The 17717-nt window shown below is 32.3% G+C and overlaps 1 protein-coding gene across 5 annotated transcripts; it reads left to right on the forward strand.

The window, feature by feature from the left end:
- Nucleotides 1-20: 20 nt before the first annotated feature.
- Nucleotides 21-17037, forward strand: LOC130450370 (ubiquitin carboxyl-terminal hydrolase 7). Of its 5 annotated transcripts, none has more exons than XM_056788726.1 (15): nt 21-2581; nt 5036-5220; nt 5396-5650; nt 6312-6462; nt 6517-6785; nt 6840-7014; nt 7070-7408; nt 8434-8612; nt 8664-8956; nt 9007-9382; nt 10288-10550; nt 11405-11695; nt 11757-11998; nt 12068-12211; nt 12786-17037. In XM_056788726.1, the coding sequence occupies exons 1-15, from the start codon at nt 2491-2493 to the stop codon at nt 12884-12886; spliced, it is 3354 nt and encodes a 1117-aa protein (XP_056644704.1). In that variant the 5' UTR covers nt 21-2490; the 3' UTR covers nt 12887-17037. The 5 variants fall into 5 exon arrangements, with proteins under 5 accessions (XP_056644704.1, XP_056644705.1, XP_056644707.1 ...); XM_056788727.1 differs by having other exon boundaries at nt 12789-17037; XM_056788729.1 differs by having other exon boundaries at nt 5060-5220.
- Nucleotides 17038-17717: the final 680 nt, after the last annotated feature.

Raw genomic sequence — 17717 nt, forward strand, 5'->3', positions numbered from 1 at the left:
TTTTTGAAAAATCTACATTCGATGTCGTTACAACCAAGGATGTGGTTCACCTATGGTTGCAATTACAAGATCAAGTTGTTTACATTTCCGTATGACAGATCATTACTCCCACCAAATGTTCGCGATTAGTTCGGGTTATTGCGGGTTTGCCAGCTTTATCTATCGGTAAAAGTTTTCAGAAATGTCTTAAAAAAACTTTTAATTTGATAGATATGGATCTACAATGACAGTTTTAATTAAAAGAAATAATCGTAATAAGTTACATTTCAAGCAATGGAACAAAATTACACCGCGTCGCCTTGAAGGTCAAACGGGTACTTTTGGTATCTAAAATGTTTTTAAATTACCCTTTTATTGAATATTTGTATGGTGTAAACAATTTTTTAAAAAATATAAACAATTACGTTGTGTAGTGAGCAAAAAAGTGGATAATTTAAAAAGAAATCATTCTTCCCCATCGGTAAGTATTTTTAGGTTAAGTTATACAGTTGTCATTGAAACCAGTGGAGTACACAGGCGTTTTAAAGTGGTTATATTTTATCAATTATTCTTATATTAATTAAATAACTTGTTCTGATTATTATCTTGTATTTTTATTTTCGGTTTGCAATCTTCCAGTGGATTTTTATTTCAAATAAAATACTAGTTTTAATTGCATTATATATTCAACGTCTTAATGCGAGTTTTTCATCAATACTTCTTCTTTTTTAACATATCATCGTTCTGTCATTTTTCTTCCTAAAAATTTCTAACCTCAAAACTAACATATGTCTTTTCAAGTATTCATTATTCAAGCCTCTACTACTTATCTCCATAATATTTTCAAATGACGTTACTAAAGACACTAAAAAAACTTTTTTCAACTTAATGTTAAAAGTAGAAAACCTTAATAACCATAAAGTTTGAAATAAATTATTTTTTCTACTTGTTTTCCTACTCTAATAGGTTTATTAAAAGTTTTACGATCTCTTTTGTTGTTTTTTATTATTATTAATTAAAAAAATATTAATTTTGTCTTATTTATATACCTCTACCTCGTTAATGTCTGACTGTCTGACGCACGTTTCGATAACAAAGTTATCGTCTTCAGAGTCTGAAAGTAAGGTTTGATGAAACTGGAAGGGGGGACTACCTCGAGTCTTTGAAGTCTTTGGTTTTCGAAACGCACATCAAACAATGTTATTGTTGGTGTAGTGGTAGTGTAAACGGTGTGTTGACTATGAATATGTCAAACAGTTCCAGAAATTCTCACTTAGAAACAATACGCAGTTTTATTTTTATAATATTTTTTCCAAATTTCATGAAATATTTTGATAATTTATCTACCTATATCTAAAATTAATAAATTTCTATTTTCACGTATTATTTGTTTCAAACTACGCCTATGGCAATGGCGGTTATATCAACACTCTGTTTGCAACGTAGTTAGACAGTCATAAGAAATCCGTCCATCCTTTTCTCACAAACAATTTTATTCCATAGAATGGAATTTTTTGTCTTTGTCTATCTTTACCTGCAGTCTTATGAAAATATTATTTCAAATACGTACAAATCTAAAAACTTTGTTTAATATAGATAAATTCTCACTGATAAGGCGAGGGCTGGAAGACTGAAAAATATTCTTATCGGTTTTTTTAAAGGGGATGTTTATGTTACGAAGAGGGTAGATAAGGTTCTAGTTAAAAGGTACGGAATTGATATGAAAATTTATAATGTAATTATGCTTAGCGCCCATATATAGTACATTTAGCCTCTTGTAACTTTTTCAAATTAAATAGTTCATTGAAAGAGTTCAAGAATAGGAAATTAGAAAAGTTTTATTTTGGTAAAATGAATTTCAATAAAAAAATTATTAAACTTATTGACGATTTAATTGTGCGTATTTATATCGGAAAAAATAAAAAAAAAACATCAAAAGGAATCAAAATTAGTTTTGACGTTATGATTTGTCAAAAGTTGTGATTCATTTAAATCAATTCAAATACGTTTGAAATGAAGATATCTACGATTACGAACTTAAATAGTTGAGCTTATATCTGCTAGATGGATCTGTGTAAGTGACAGTTCAAAGAAATTTCTGTCTAAAAATTTGCGCGCAGGTCATAGAAAATGCCTCCATTTTGTTTATTTTCTTATGTGAAAAGTGTAGTGTCGGCATTGCGGTAAATTATCATTTAATAAAGCGAATGAACGTAAAATAAACAACAAATTCTAACAAGTTGAAAAATATCGTCGTATATATGTTCCTTGTGCGTTTCCCTCGTTTAGAGGGTTTAAAAAATAGCAGACATTGGGCGCATCGCGAGTAAGCACTTTGTCAAATTGACTACTGTGTCGGGCACTAAAAATAACCCTCAAAACAACAGTAACTCTCTTCATCGTGGTGTCGTGACAGACAAAGAAGGTTTTCTGCACATAAAAAAGAGTAAAAGTGTATTCGGCACTGTTGGAAGAGACAAAACTGTGCCCGTTGTATCACCACCCCCAATAATGAACCACGTGACAGGCCATTATCGTCGAAACGAAGACAATCCTCAAAATACTAATGCTAATGAAGTTGAAGATATGGAAACTCAAGAAGGTAAGTTTTATATTTTTAAATATAATATTTTAAAAGTCCCGGCAGCCATGACAGTTCTATTTCCCATCTGACACATGACAGTAATTTTTCTACCAAAATTTCGTTTCATTTGGTGAAGTCATGGTCTGCTTTTTTTATAAATATACATTCTATTAATTTCAAAATTCAAGTTATAAGGCTATGTCGCTAAATGTCGAAGTGAGTTTTATACGATTCTTAAGGATACGTGTTTAAGGTATTGTTTCAATTTTCTGAGGTAAGCAACCTGCCTGCTGGAGAATGAAATCACAATACCACAAAGGAACTTTCATCTATATAAAAAAAATTAGCTAATCTATTGCCGTTTATTTCTCTTTAACTAATGCGATATTTCTACCTATAAAAAAATAATTTCAAATTAACATTGTGAAATACTTTTTTATTTTCGATTCTTGCCATAAATAACAATAAAAAATGTATCATTTTAAACAAAGCATTTCTAACGTGAGTAGCTACATATTTTGGCAATTTTTCATGAAAAGACTACAATTATTATTTGGAAATTTTAATGAGCCTACATCAAAAGTATATACCTCGTTGCCTTTGTGCTCACAACCAGAAAAATCATTTATATAGAGAACTTCGTTAAATTAAAGAATACAGTTTAACTATGAAGTTTGTGACTTACAAAAAGTGATTATAATACTCAGAAGACTTTCACTCTTAAATTAGAAATCATATTTAAAAACTGTTAAATATCATATGACTGTATGACACTACCCATTATAACATGCTGATACACAACAAAAATATGATCGATTTTGATATTTATATTTTAAAAAACATAATTATATAGATCAAAATATAGTAATAATAAAGCTGCAATTGTTACATATTTAATTTTATTAATTAATATTATTATTTTTTGTGCACAATTTTGACATTATCGGTATTTAATTTCATCAGATAATCGTCGTCTATTCCATTCGTTGTTCAGTATATTCCAAAGATGTGATGACTTTCCTGTCCAATATGTCCCACAACAACTCAATCGGGTTGAGGTCGGGTGATTGTGACGGCCAAATCTTTACTATCAGTACTTTCTTTTTTTTTTCAGTTCTTCTAAATAATCTTTGCACAGCTTCAAAGAATGCTTGTCAAGATGGAAGATAAATTTTCTGCCGACCAGGCGTTTTATAGCCTTTTTCTTTCAAAATCTTTTCAGTTTTTATTAAGTATTCAGTCGCTCTTTCTTCAAAACATCCCCAAACCACCATCGAGCCTTCGCCATGTTTCATAGTCAGGATTACATCTTTTGACTTATACGCAAACACTTCTCTTAGACCCAAAAACCTCAAACTTTGACTGAGCTGTGGGCCAGGGATTCGTCAATCACTGATCAATTCGAACAATTTGATTACGAACTTCACAAAAATATGTGTTGGTCCAAAAATTATAAATCACAACATGTTCTTGCGAACTGGGACTAAACTACAATCATAAACATTGAAGAAAACAAATCAACCACTACTTGCAAGTTTTAACTTTTCACACTTAATGACAAAATATAAAAATGTAGTTCTATAAGGTAAATAAATAAGGGACACTATTCTTTTTTGTGTATAAGACACCCTTTCGACCTTCGCGTGACAATATGAGAAAGAAATTTGTTGATCTGTAGTATTTTGAAATTTAATGGATTATAGGGTGGATAAAAACCAGTATTGTATAACTTCCACTTTTATTTGTACTACATAATTGTATGAAATATCTTTTTTTTTTATAATTTTTTATTTGCAATCACAACATATACAGTTTTATAAGCTAATAGTAGGGTTTTTTACAAATTTCGTAAGTCTGTTATCCAATTTATTTTTACCTTGAAATTTTAAAAGTGAATGTATGCTGGTTAACCAACAACGGTTTAAGTGATTTAGGAAAAAGAAAATATGGCATTTGATAAGTTTTATTGTTAGAAGAAAAAAAAATGAGAGAAACAAAAAACCAAAACTTTAGACTTACTTTATGAAATCATCATTTTTTTCTTCTTCTTTAGTCCAAGTGTCTACGGGGAAGGTACCTCAACTGTTATAGTGAATAAAATTTTGAAAAAAGGTCTAACAAACAAAATTAGAAATAGATAAAACATTGCTGGAATTCACTTATAGATGAGGGTTTCTTTAAGAAATGTATTATAGTTTAAAATTTTATAATAGACCCCTGTTTTACATCATAATACAGCCACTGTACTGCTATAAATAATAATACTAAGTGATTTTGTGTGAATTACCTATCTCATGAAGAAACTCACATAAATATCTGGCTTTTTCATCTGATGGGCACTTTCATATTCTTATTATGCACAAAATATTTAGTATAATTGATGGTTTAATAATTAACCAACAGTCATTGATTACAAACTCAATTCAACAGAAAAATTATGACAGGGATCTTATAGTAAAATATTGTATATAGTGACTACAATGGAATACATCACAGATTCTGGTGGTGCAGAAATGGATCAGACTCAAAATGGAGAGATCATTGTTGGTCCACAACCTGATCCGAATGCAATAGCACAAGATACCGAAATGGAAGAAGATGAGGCTCGTTCAGAAGCAACTTTCAGATTTACTGTTCAGAATTTTAGTAAATTGAAGGTAAGACATGAAAACAAATTATAAAATTATAATAAATTTCAATTATAAAATTGAAAAAAATTGGATCTCCGAAACTGGACTGTTTGCTGGCCATGAAACATGACAATAAATTTGTAGTACTTCCTTTTAGTTTAATGTATTCTGATATTATTATTAACATTATTTTTCAAAAAAGGATTCAGTGTTGTCCCCACCATGCTTCGTGAGAAATTTACCATGGAAGATAATGGTGATGCCACGTAACAGCCATGCTCAAGATGCTAGATCAGACAGGCCATCACAAAGATCTTTGGGATTCTTTTTACAATGCAATGGTGAAAGCGAATCGAGCTCTTGGTCTTGTTACGCCGTTGCAGAATTGAGGATGCTTTCGGTTAGACCTGATATTGAGAATTTCACCAGGAAGATTCAACATTTATTTTATTCGAAGGTGAGTACACTGTATTCAAAGTTAAATCCCTGTCTTTATAATTCAAGAGATTGAAAACTTTATGCTGCATATAGATTTACGAGGTGTGTTTAAAAAATACATTGAACGAATTTTTATATCTGGTACTCCTATTGTTTGGTCTGTTCCGGCTTATCAGACTATTACTAGTATCATTTTGTCCTAAAATTTCCTTTGAACATCAAGTGTATTGTTTTTTTTTTCAATTATTCATTTCTGAGAACATAGGGCTCGTTCTAAGGGAAACAAATTTACAGGGAGGTGCTGGAAACGAGTTGCGAAAAGATGTGCAAAGTAAATAAAATGAACTAAGGGCTTTCTTCTTCATCGTGACAATGTGTTTTCTAGAAATGCTTGTAATTATAGATTAGTTGCAAATTAACGGTACTATTTTAAAGATTATTATTTGAAGTTTTATATTTTGTATTTAATAAAATAATTTTGTGATCACACTTTATAGACATTTATATATTAATTCGATTGTATTATTTCACTTTTCTCTCTCTAAATTTCCAATTAAGGTCATTGACATAAAATGTAATGTAAATAATATGATTTATCTTCAAAATATTTGATTTTCGTTATCTTTATTTATATCAATGATGTTCTTAATCTAAAGTTTATTAATTATTTTGATATTTAGGAAAACGATTGGGGTTTTTCCCATTTTATGGCATGGAATGATGTCTTGGATCCGGACAAAGGTTTCATCAAGGATGATGCGATTACCTTGGAGGTGCAAGTAGTAGCGGATGCACCCCATGGGGTATCGTGGGATAGTAAAAAACACACAGGTAGGTATAGATCGATTAAACGAGATAAATATTATTATATTGAAATTTTTCTAGGGTATGTCGGTTTGAAAAATCAGGGTGCAACATGTTATATGAATTCTTTACTCCAAACTTTGTATTTTACTAATCAATTGAGAAAGGCGGTTTATAAAATGCCAACCGAATCCGACGATTCTACCAAATCTGTGGCTTTGGCTTTGCAACGTGTTTTTCACGAATTACAATTTTGCGATAAGCCAGTCGGTACCAAAAAGCTAACGAAAAGTTTCGGTTGGGAGACGCTAGATTCATTTATGCAGCATGATGTTCAGGAATTTTTAAGGGTATGTAACTTTTGGTATGACCATAAGGGTTGATATAAAATATGATATTTGTAGGTGCTATTAGATAAGTTAGAGAGCAAAATGAAAGGTACATGTGTCGAAGGGACCGTTCCAAAATTATTCGAAGGGAAAATGATTTCGTATATAAGATGTAAAAATGTTGATTACTCAAGTACTAGATCGGAAACTTTCTACGATATACAGTTGAATATAAAAGGAAAAAAGAATAGTGAGTACAAAGCAATATCGACGTTCTTTTAATATTAATTGAATCTGAATTTCAGTTGACGAATCATTCAAAGACTATATTGCCAAAGAAACATTAGATGGTGATAATAAGTATGATGCCGGCGAACACGGTTTGCAAGATGCCGAAAAGGGTGTCATCTTCAAAGAATTTCCCCCTGTATTACATTTGCATTTGATGAGGTTCCAATACGATCCGGTGACCGATAGTTCGGTCAAATTCAATGATAGGTTCGAATTTTACGAAAAGATATCGTTGGATACTTACCTCCAAGATCCAGATCCTAATAATCCGGCAAATTATACATTACATGCCGTACTTGTACATAGCGGCGATAACCACGGGGGACATTATGTTGTTTTTATCAATCCCAAAGGTGAGTGATGAATTTTTGATTTGTCCATCAAAAAAAAAAATGATTATTTCCTGCCATCTATCTCGAATTCCTCTAAAGTTTTGCCTCCTTCTTACTGAGTTTCCTCCTTCGCTTTTTTCCTTTTCGTTGTTTGAGAAGGTCCAGCTTCTTTTTTACTCTTTTCTTTCACTGGTTTTCATAATCCTCCTCAATCTCTTCAATGTTTTTGTTCCCGGGTTCTTTATCCAGTCCATGAATTTTTTTTTAGGTGTCCCGCTTCGCTTTTTCTCCTTTTATCCTTTTTAGGTGTCTGTTTCTTTCACCGGTTTTTGCCAATTGCCTCAATACCTCTAAATTTTTTCCCTCCTTTCTTAGGTTCATCGATATTTCTTTCTGGGTCTCCCCCTTCGTTTCATTCCCAATTTTTTTGTCCTTTTGTCCCCATGTCCTTTATTTCGTTAGTCAATATTTCTTTTTGAGCTTCCCCCTTCGTTTTTTTTTGTCTTATGGCTTATTTACCTTATCTTGGTGTCAGATAAATTCCAGTTCCCCTTTTATTTGTTTCTTCCACTGCTTTTTGTCATTTTAACCCCTTCAATGTTTGTCTTCAATCAATCTTTCTGGGTTTTTCACCTTCGTTTTTACTCCTTTCATTTTTTTAAGTCTCTCAAGGTCCAGTTTCTCTTTTATTAGTTTTTTCCTCTGTTATTTGTCATGTATCTCAATCAGTTTTTTTTCTTTTTTGTCCCCAGGTCCTTTACTTGATTAGTTAACATTTCTTTCTGGGTTTCCCCCTTCGTATATATAATATTTTCAGCCTTCAATACGATAATTTATCTGTTTCCTATTATCGACTCTTATATTATCCCACTTTGTTTTTACCTCTATTTTTTCCTTCGGGTGTTTCATTTCCACGATTATATCGATTTTTAGTTGCATTTGTTACAGTTGGTACTGCTACTGGTACTCCTTTGGGCGTTACCGGTTTCTTTTTTGCCATATACAATCTACAGTGTTTTCTTATTCACCTTATTGTGATTTTACAGGTGATGGTAAATGGTGTAAATTTGATGATGATGTCGTTTCGAGGTGTACGAAGCAGGAAGCTTTGGAGCACAATTACGGCGGTCACGACGAAGATATGAACATGACAGTTAAACATTGTACCAACGCATACATGTTGGTGTACATTAGAGATTCGGAAATGCATAAAGTCCTCCAAGACGTAAGGTTATCAATATTAATTTTAACAACATATTATCGTGATATGTTTTAGGTTACTGACGTTGATATTCCGACTGAGTTGGCGGATCGTTTGGCCGAGGAAAAACGAATGGAACAAGTTCGTCGTAAAGAACGCAACGAAGCGCATCTTTACATGACTATAAATGTTCTGTTGGAGGATTCGTTCGACGGTCATCAGGGTAATGATTTGTATGATCCCGAAAGGGCCCTTTTTAGAGTATTCAAAATTAAAAAAATGGCTACCGTTGCTGAAATGATGGAAATGTTGGCCGACGCTTTCAAATATCCTCCAGAGCAGATAAGACCGTGGCCGTTCAGTCAAAGGTGGATGGAATATTTGATTCTGTTGAATTTTATTAATCCGATTATTTTAGATCAAATCAAACGATTCGACCGAGCGTTTTGGATCTCGAAACCGATCTCCATAAGGCAGTTACAGATGCAGCAGAAAACATGAACCCTTGGAATATATTTTTGGAATTACTACCGCCCGATTCGGGACAGTCCACGCTTCCCACTTTCGATAAAGAAACTGACGTTTTGCTATTTTTCAAAATGTACGATCCCAAACAAAAGAAAATCCATTACTGCGGTCACAGTTATTTACCCGTCACTAGTAAATTAGTGGATATCATACCGTTGTTGAATGAAAGAGCGGGTTTCCCACCAGACACAGAATTACTTCTTTATGAGGAAATTCGTCCAAATATGATAGAAAAAATTACCAATTTTAATGATCCACTGGAAAAGGTAAATATTTAATCATACCAACAACTGAATATTCCTGTTTGGGGCACCATAACCTCAATTCCCCGACGGGAGACTCTTTTTTTTTCTTAATTGGTATTCGGCTTCAGTTAAACAACTGGTATTCAGATAGGGTGAACAATTATTATTTAACTGGACGCCACCAGCTTTTTAACGAATTGAGAAAATGATGAATTCGCTTTAACTACGTATCCAAAAGAGCACAACGAATAAAAACAGTTATAAATTGAAAAAAAAAAACTCGGATTTATGTACTGTTGCAGCCCTCAATCAAATTCCCAGTTGTTGGAGTTGAGTCGAATTTGTTTGTTTGCGGTGTACCTATTGAGTCCTTTGAGTGTGGTTGAAACTCCAACCTGGCAGCTCTAGATCTGCAGAAAAACATTAAAATAAGAAAGAGGTCGAGAATACAGATGATTATTACTAAAGAAAGCACGAGTAGGTAGAAAAGATTTGAATAAAAAGGAACTTGTAGTCTAACATATGAAAAAACTGAAATTATATTCTTTCTAGAATAAAATCACCACACATTTATTAAAATTTACTTTTATTTAAAGTGTGGGTAGATAGAGGATAGTGTGAAGTCGACAACTTATTAATTTCTTCAAAAACATAACTCAGAAGTGACTACTGTACCACAATACGTGAACAAAGGAATATTCAAAATGTTTGAAAAACAAACGTAATAATCTGAATGCCCTATAGGGGGCAAATGTGCGTGGTTAGATGTTTCATCCCTTTTTTTAACAAATTTTGATAATATTGTAGAAATATATCAACTGTACCGATACCAATAACATTTTTAAATTGGTCTAAGAGTAAAAATAATTTGGGAACCTCTGAACTAGGTGGGAACATCTTGTACTGATCGAAATAATTTATTTAAGGTATTAGAAGAATTGATGGATGGTGATATAATAGTGTTTGAAAAAGAAGAAAGGGAAGAACTTTCGGATCTCCCGACTTGCGTCGATTATTTTAAAGATTTGTTTTGTCGAGTTGAAGTTACATTTGTAGACAAGTGTATACCGAACGATCAAGGATTTACAATGGAATTGTCCCAGAGAATGACGTACGATCAGTTTGCTAGGGCGGTAGCGCAAAGGGTCGGTACAGATCCGTATCTGTTACAATTCTTTAAATGTCAAAGGTAAGTCAGTAAGGTTCAAATTCTAAATGTGTGACATATTTCAAACGGTAATTCGAAAATTTCGAGCCCATTCCTTCCAACAGTTTTTCAGAACTTTATTAATAGTATAACCTCCAAATTTTTCTATCAATATTGATCGGTATGACACCGAAATCAAAATGGAAGTTAACTGATCCGCTGGCTTCTATATTTTTGGGTAAACATGGTATGTTGTTAACTATTTGTCTATCCAAAGGTGTGTGCAATTGAAAAATTCTTTAACATTATAAAATCCAAACTTATTTGGGGTTGCCTAGAAAAATTAAACAAACTAGGCAAGAAAATAAAGTTACCGTACAAAAAGACACACCGGAGTGAAAGGAAATTGAATAGCTGTAAAGTCTTTCGTGGGACCTGAACCCTTCTGTGGTATCAGCTACAGAATAATGTAAAAAGTATTGTAAAAGAAGGTAGATAGGAGTAAAACCAATTATTGGGACAACTTACAGTGGCTGAGACAGGTAAAGACTCTTCTGGGAAACTATAATCGGAAAAGATCTGCTGAATGTATCAACCCAAGTAAGAACAATCTACGTATATTATCAGGAGTTTTATCGGGGCACTGTAGCCACAGCTTAAACTCTTCGAATGAAGTAGACTGATTCATTTTTTACCCATTTGTGACCTTGGAAGTGTATGATACAGTTTGTGAGGTACTAGAAATTCACTAAGACTTCAAATAATTGTTTCTGCACCTACGATATTATTTAGATGTGGCTCTTAGTGACAACTGTCTGTTTTTAGACCCAATAGTACTTATTTTGGCTACAAAACTTGTTTTCTTTTTAATAAATGGTTATAAACATTTTTTGCAGTTATAAAGATAGTCCCGGTCACCCATTGAGGTGTACCTTCGAGGGCACTCTCAAAGACTTACTAGTGTATTCGAAGCCAAAAGTACCGAAAAAAATATTTTATCAACAACTTAGTATTCGGGTAAATGAACTAGAGAATAAGAAGCAATTTAAATGTGTATATGTGGGTCCCAAAATGAAGGACGAAAAAGAATTGATATTATATCCAAATAAAGGTGGGACTGTAGCCGATTTATTGGAAGAAGCTAAAAAACAAATAGAATTCGGCGAAGGTAGTACAGGAAAACTTAGGTAAGTGAAAACCGTCAAATGGATAAAGTAGCATTAGTAATTGTTTTAAAATATTTTTTAGGTTAACGGAAGTGAGTAGTAGTAGAGTATCGATGGGGCCAAAAGAGGATACGCCGTTAGAGCAGCTAGGAATAACTGCTACGAAAGTTTATAGGATCGAAGAAGTACCTCAAGACGAGTTACATCTAGCCGAAGATGAAATGCTAGTCTCTTGCGCTCATTTTCACAAGGAAATTTTTTCTACATTTGGTATTCCATTTCTTATAAAACTCAAGAATAACGAACCTTTCAGTAAAGTTAAAGGTAAATTGGATTATTTTTCAACAAAAAAAAAATTGATTGTTACATTATTATTTTCGATTTTTGTCTTAGAGAGAATACAGAAACGATTGGCTGTGCCTGAAAAAGAATGGGAAAAATTCAAATTTGCAATTGTTGCTCTGGGTAGGCCACAAACTATTCAAGAAGACGAGTATATAGTGAACTTAGCCGATTTCAAACCTGCTCCTAATCAATGTAAGTTCCCAATTATTGCAATCGAAAAATTTATTCATTAAAGATGTTGGTACTAATACGTACCAAGTGAGGTTTGTCATTACCTCATCGAATAAGGATTTTAACTATACAAAAGACTTGTACAGAAGAAGAAGACATATAGATCACTTACTAGTAACACAAAAATACAATCGAATGAAATGGGCATGTAGAAAACTACAACCGTAACTCTTTGTAGGGGTAATTACACCCCTTCGAAGTACTTCAGCAGTTTTGTTTAGTTCATTTGAAGTACTTTGCCTGGCGCCAAATTTTGTTTCGCAAAATAGTTAGTTTTGTCTTTGGTTCGACACCATAGGAACACAGTGATCCCCCATAGACATCAGAGCTGCCGTACAAGTTCTACGAGAACTGGTGAATGGTGGTTTCGGACACGGTCATCTAAGACACAATCTCTACACTACGGATGATTTGAAGGGTCGCTTATTTCAAAGCTTCTCAAAGGATATGTTAAATGGGGCACGAACTAAATTTAAACTCGTAAACAATATTTTAGTAAATGTAGTAAATGTAATAAAATTGTATCTTTTTTAAGCAGGTAGTCCACGACCTTGGTTAGGTCTAGACCATGTGAATAAAACCCCCAAGAGGTCTCGATTCAACTACCTGGAGAAGGCCATTAAAATATACAACTGAGACTGACAGAAGAAACGTTTAGTGACAAATCTATCATCACCACCCTATAACCAATCACCAACTAATATTGCGTTATGGCCGACATTTACCCCTGCTCACCTAACAATTTACCTATAACGAGGTGCGTGTGCGCATTGTCACTATATTAAATACGGTATGAGCTCGCTAAATAGTCTAGACGTCTACTTGAAAGTTCGGCGTATTGTTTGAGAAGACGCAATTTTTCTTTTTAGTCCTTGTTTTACGGTTAGATAAAAAAATATTATATAGAGGGTGCCTTATTTTTATATAAAGAAATATTTCTTGTTGATTTATTCACTGATTTAAATCCACACGTTGGAAATTTGTTAAATGGTTGTTAGAATCAAGTAAATCGTTATATCAATAGCATTCGCAACACTTATTTCAGCTTCTGATAACATCAGCTCCTTTCCATGTTTTTAGAATACTGTAGCATCAAAAGCGATACTCTTGAGCTAAAATTAAATTTCCAAATTCTTTTTATCCTGCAGTATAGTCAGTACAGGAATTACTACTTTCGAAACCAGCTTGGTTACATCGTCATTTATAATTCAATTATTTCTGTTCTTGTATAGATCTGTCGATTTTTGGCTTTAATGGATCAAAATATCTTTCGGAGGATCTGTACTACACTGGAACTACAGTCCTCAAAGAGCCACCATATTCTCCAGTCGTTTAGGTCGACACCTAGCTCCCAAAGAGCTTCTTCTAATGAAAGACCAACTATTTGCAACTGTTACTTCGAGATCGTTCCAAGTCTCATTTTCAATTGTATAACCTCTGGAAATCATCAGTTACATGTTTCAGGGAAAATTTCCAGTGTGTAACAAGCTGCAGCTCATTTCTGAGAAAATTTGGCAGAATGATGTTGAGTTTTCAATAGTAAAACCTCTGGAAATCATCAGTCACAACTTTTAGGGAAAATTTCCGGTGTGTAACAAGCTGCAGCTCATTTCTGAGAAAATTTGGCAAAATGATGTTGAGTTTTCAATAGTAAAACCTCTGGAAATGAACAGTAACACCTTTTAGGGAAAATTTTCAGTGTGTAACAAACTGCAGCTCATTTCTGAGAAAATTTAGCAGAATGATGTTGAGTTTTCAATAGTAAAACCTCTGGAAATGAACAGTAACACCTTTTAGGGAAAATTTTCAGTGTGTAACAAACTGCAGCTCATTTCTGAGAAAATTTAGCAGAATGATGTTGAGTTTTCAATAGTAAAACCTCTGGAAATGAACAGTAACACCTTTTAGGGAAAATTTCCGGTGTGTAACAAGCTGCAGCTCATTTCTGAGAAAATTTGGCAAAATGATGTTGAGTTTTCAATAGTAAAACCTCTGGAAATGAACAGTAACACCTTTTAGGGAAAATTTTCAGTGTGTAACAAACTGCAGCTCATTTCTGAGAAAATTTGGCAGAACTATTCCGAATCTTCAACTGGAAATCATCAATTACATCTTTTCGGAAAAATTGTTTCCATTCCATGCAATTTTTGATAACGTTGGGTTGTATTAGACATATTTGTCATCCTAGGTTGGCAGATATAAAATATCAAAAAAATAACCTGGATACTTGTGAATAGAAGTAAAAAGGAAAATTTCAGAGTAAACTTTGAAAACTCTTAACGGAATTGAATCTAACAACTACTAAATAGTTTACGGAACTCGAATTACATTTTTACCCTACATCAAGCTAATTGCTCTTGAAATTTAGATAAGTTGAAAAGGAAAAGTTGATAAAAAAAACTCATCATCGGTGTCATTTAATTAATTGTTTGATTCCCTGGAAGGTTTTCGAAGTATCCACTATGTATAGGGGGTATGTAAGGAAATAGGGACAACATGTCCTCCTTTTTGTCATGTTGCTATAAAATCATCGATCGAATTGAATTTTGTACACCCAGCTTGTAACCCAATGTAATCGAAATCTAGAAATTGTGAGTTTACCATGGCTTTCGATTGACATATACACATCCAACCAACAAATGACAATGTTTTAGTATAATTGTTGTTTATTTACAACTTGCTATAAATCATTTGATGAAATATTGTTCGAATGCTCAATAAAAATGGCACAAGTCATTGTAATTGTACTTTTTCCTCTTTATATAAAAATAAGGTTTGACTCTTTCATCTTGTACAAGGCTATAAAGAAAAATTGTTCTTATTAACTATACGATACTATTATGTGGTTGGTATTTCTGATACTTTGCGGTGGGTATCTCGACTAAAATGCTTATAATTCAGATTTTCTCAGATAACTCAAACAGCAATCTATCAGCTAATGTATAACACTTGTAAATATTTATTTAATGACAAATGAAGTCTGTCTCTGTTGTTTTTAGGGTGTATCCACATGTTGATATTTTGTAGTCTGGTTATTCAGGATCACTGACGAAATGTTAATTTTTTTTTCTTTCTTTTAATAATGTAATATTTAAAACGGCACCATGATTTTAGTTGTAATCGAATTTTTACAGTGTGCTGATAATATGTGAAGAAAAATCGTTTCATTTTTTTTATATATATATATATAAATATATATTTTAAACGGTGAACATTATATGTCAAACTTTCGGATGCAAGGAAGTTTTTTTACTACTTAGTTGAGATTTATTTGATTTCAATATTATTATGGCGTTATTTTAAAATATCATGTTTTTATATTATTTTTAATTTTTTTTATTGGGAAATCAAATAATTTCGACACCCTTTATACTTCTAGTGAATATTCATAGCGTCTAGCAGAAATTTCAATAAATTATTGTTTTATTTACCTCACTAAACTGCCAATTTGGAAAAGGGGAATCAAAGTGGCAAAAAAAGGATAATCGGAGGGCTCCACATGTCTCACTGGTCATTTTCGAGTTATCCAAGGTTCGAAACCCCTAAATTTAACTGAAAAATTCATTTGTTTTCATTTGAAAGGGTACTTGTCAACCATCGTATTTCAAACTACTTCCAGTGTCCCCGTTTTGAGTCTTCGAGGGCTTTTATGATCGAAAACTTCAAATAGGGGATTCTGCAGTTTTTATGATGTACCAGTAAACAGGCACATCATCTTTTTTCAGTTCTGCTCCCCATCAAATGAAATTATATTTCTCATTTTGAGTCTACGGTGTGTTGTATTCTGAGTCCTCCAATTAAGAATTTCAATAAAAATTTACAATTATATTTTCTTTTTTTTTAAGAACCGATAAAAAAACATGTTTATACATCTATTTTAATGTTTTTTGCATTATTTTTTTTTAATTGTGATATAATATTGTCAGTACCCTGTAAACGTTCGAAATTTGCGAGTTTCGGCAAATTTTGAATAACCTAGTCTTATTTTTTTTTTTGAATCGTATTCTTAAATAATTTTATCACTTTTTCGGTTGACCATCATCCATCGTTTAAGGAATATACAGAATGTTCAGTTTCATCACACGGGTTGCATTTGTATTTTTATTTTCTTTTTTTAATAACATCTAATCGAGCGACTATATTGATATTTCTTTTAGTTACAAGTTCTTATCTTATCCGAAAACTGTACACCCTGTATATACTGTAATTATCCCGAAGTATTTTCTCGTTTTTATTATTGCAACTTTTTTTCCTTTTTATTTTTTATGTGTCGATTGAACGCTGACTTTTGCTGATCGAAACATTTTGCGTTGTGTATCGGTAGTACCCAAAAAGGGCGTTTTATCGTAGGCTAAGGGCTAATTTTGGCTAACAACTAAATTTAAAGTACAATTATTTAATCTTGATATTGTTGGTTTGTATGAAAAATGTTATTGCGATGAAGCCAGCGATTAATCTGTGGACTTTCCAGTTTCTTTTTTATACTTTTTGTCATTACTAACACGGTGATTAAATCATTAATATTAAATAGATTCTTGTTTCTTCATCCCGATTTATATTTTTTTAAAAATTCATCGTTTCCGGATATGGTTTTGTTTGCTTGTACAAAATTTTGTATTTAATAATTTGTATTTATTGCCACTCTGTATATTTCGTAATTTCAATGAAAATATTTGCTTAGATTTTAAAGTACCGCAATAAAAAATAATGAAAATTATATTTTGAGTTTTCTTGTTAAACATATGTAAGCAGATTAAAAAATATAAAATAAAAGAATGTATGTTGAATCGAGCTTTTAATTCAATGTTTTATCTTACTCGTCTTCCTAAACCCAATCGTGAATGATTTTCCATTTTCATGCGAAAATTCTTTGTGGAAAAACAACTCGAGGATCCTGCTTCACCTAATTGCATTTATTTATACTGTTTTTCAACGTTGGGGTGAATTTATATACTTAACTATGCACTAATTTACTACTAAACACATAATTCATTCAATTTCACCGTTTAATTTGCTTGTCTATACATACATAACCTCAAATTATTTACTGACTCTACAGTGAAACAATTCAAAGATTGCCGTTTTTGAAAATTTGTATCGGGCACGTCCACCAAATTTTAGACTCCATTATAAAAATAATTCAAAGATTGGGTGGTCAAAATATGTAATTGGAAAGCGATTAATTTTATTTATAATAATTTGATCATTAAGGAATAATCACGTCAAAAATCAATTGACAAATGACAGATACTACTATAATTGTCATAAGTGTACATAATGACCGGATTCTAACAAAGACAGTTGACGTGGGACATAATTTATGGGAGGATCTTCATGTCAAAAATCACTTAACAGATGATAGATGCCAGTTTTATAGTTGACATAATGTACACTGGTAACAGCTTTAAAAATATCAATGATTAAAACAAAACTATTTTGAAGTCTAATTCATAATTTAATACCTTTA

This window comes from Diorhabda sublineata, chromosome 11 (genome assembly GCF_026230105.1).
Source record: "Diorhabda sublineata isolate icDioSubl1.1 chromosome 11, icDioSubl1.1, whole genome shotgun sequence".
Taxonomy (NCBI): domain Eukaryota; kingdom Metazoa; phylum Arthropoda; class Insecta; order Coleoptera; family Chrysomelidae; genus Diorhabda; species Diorhabda sublineata.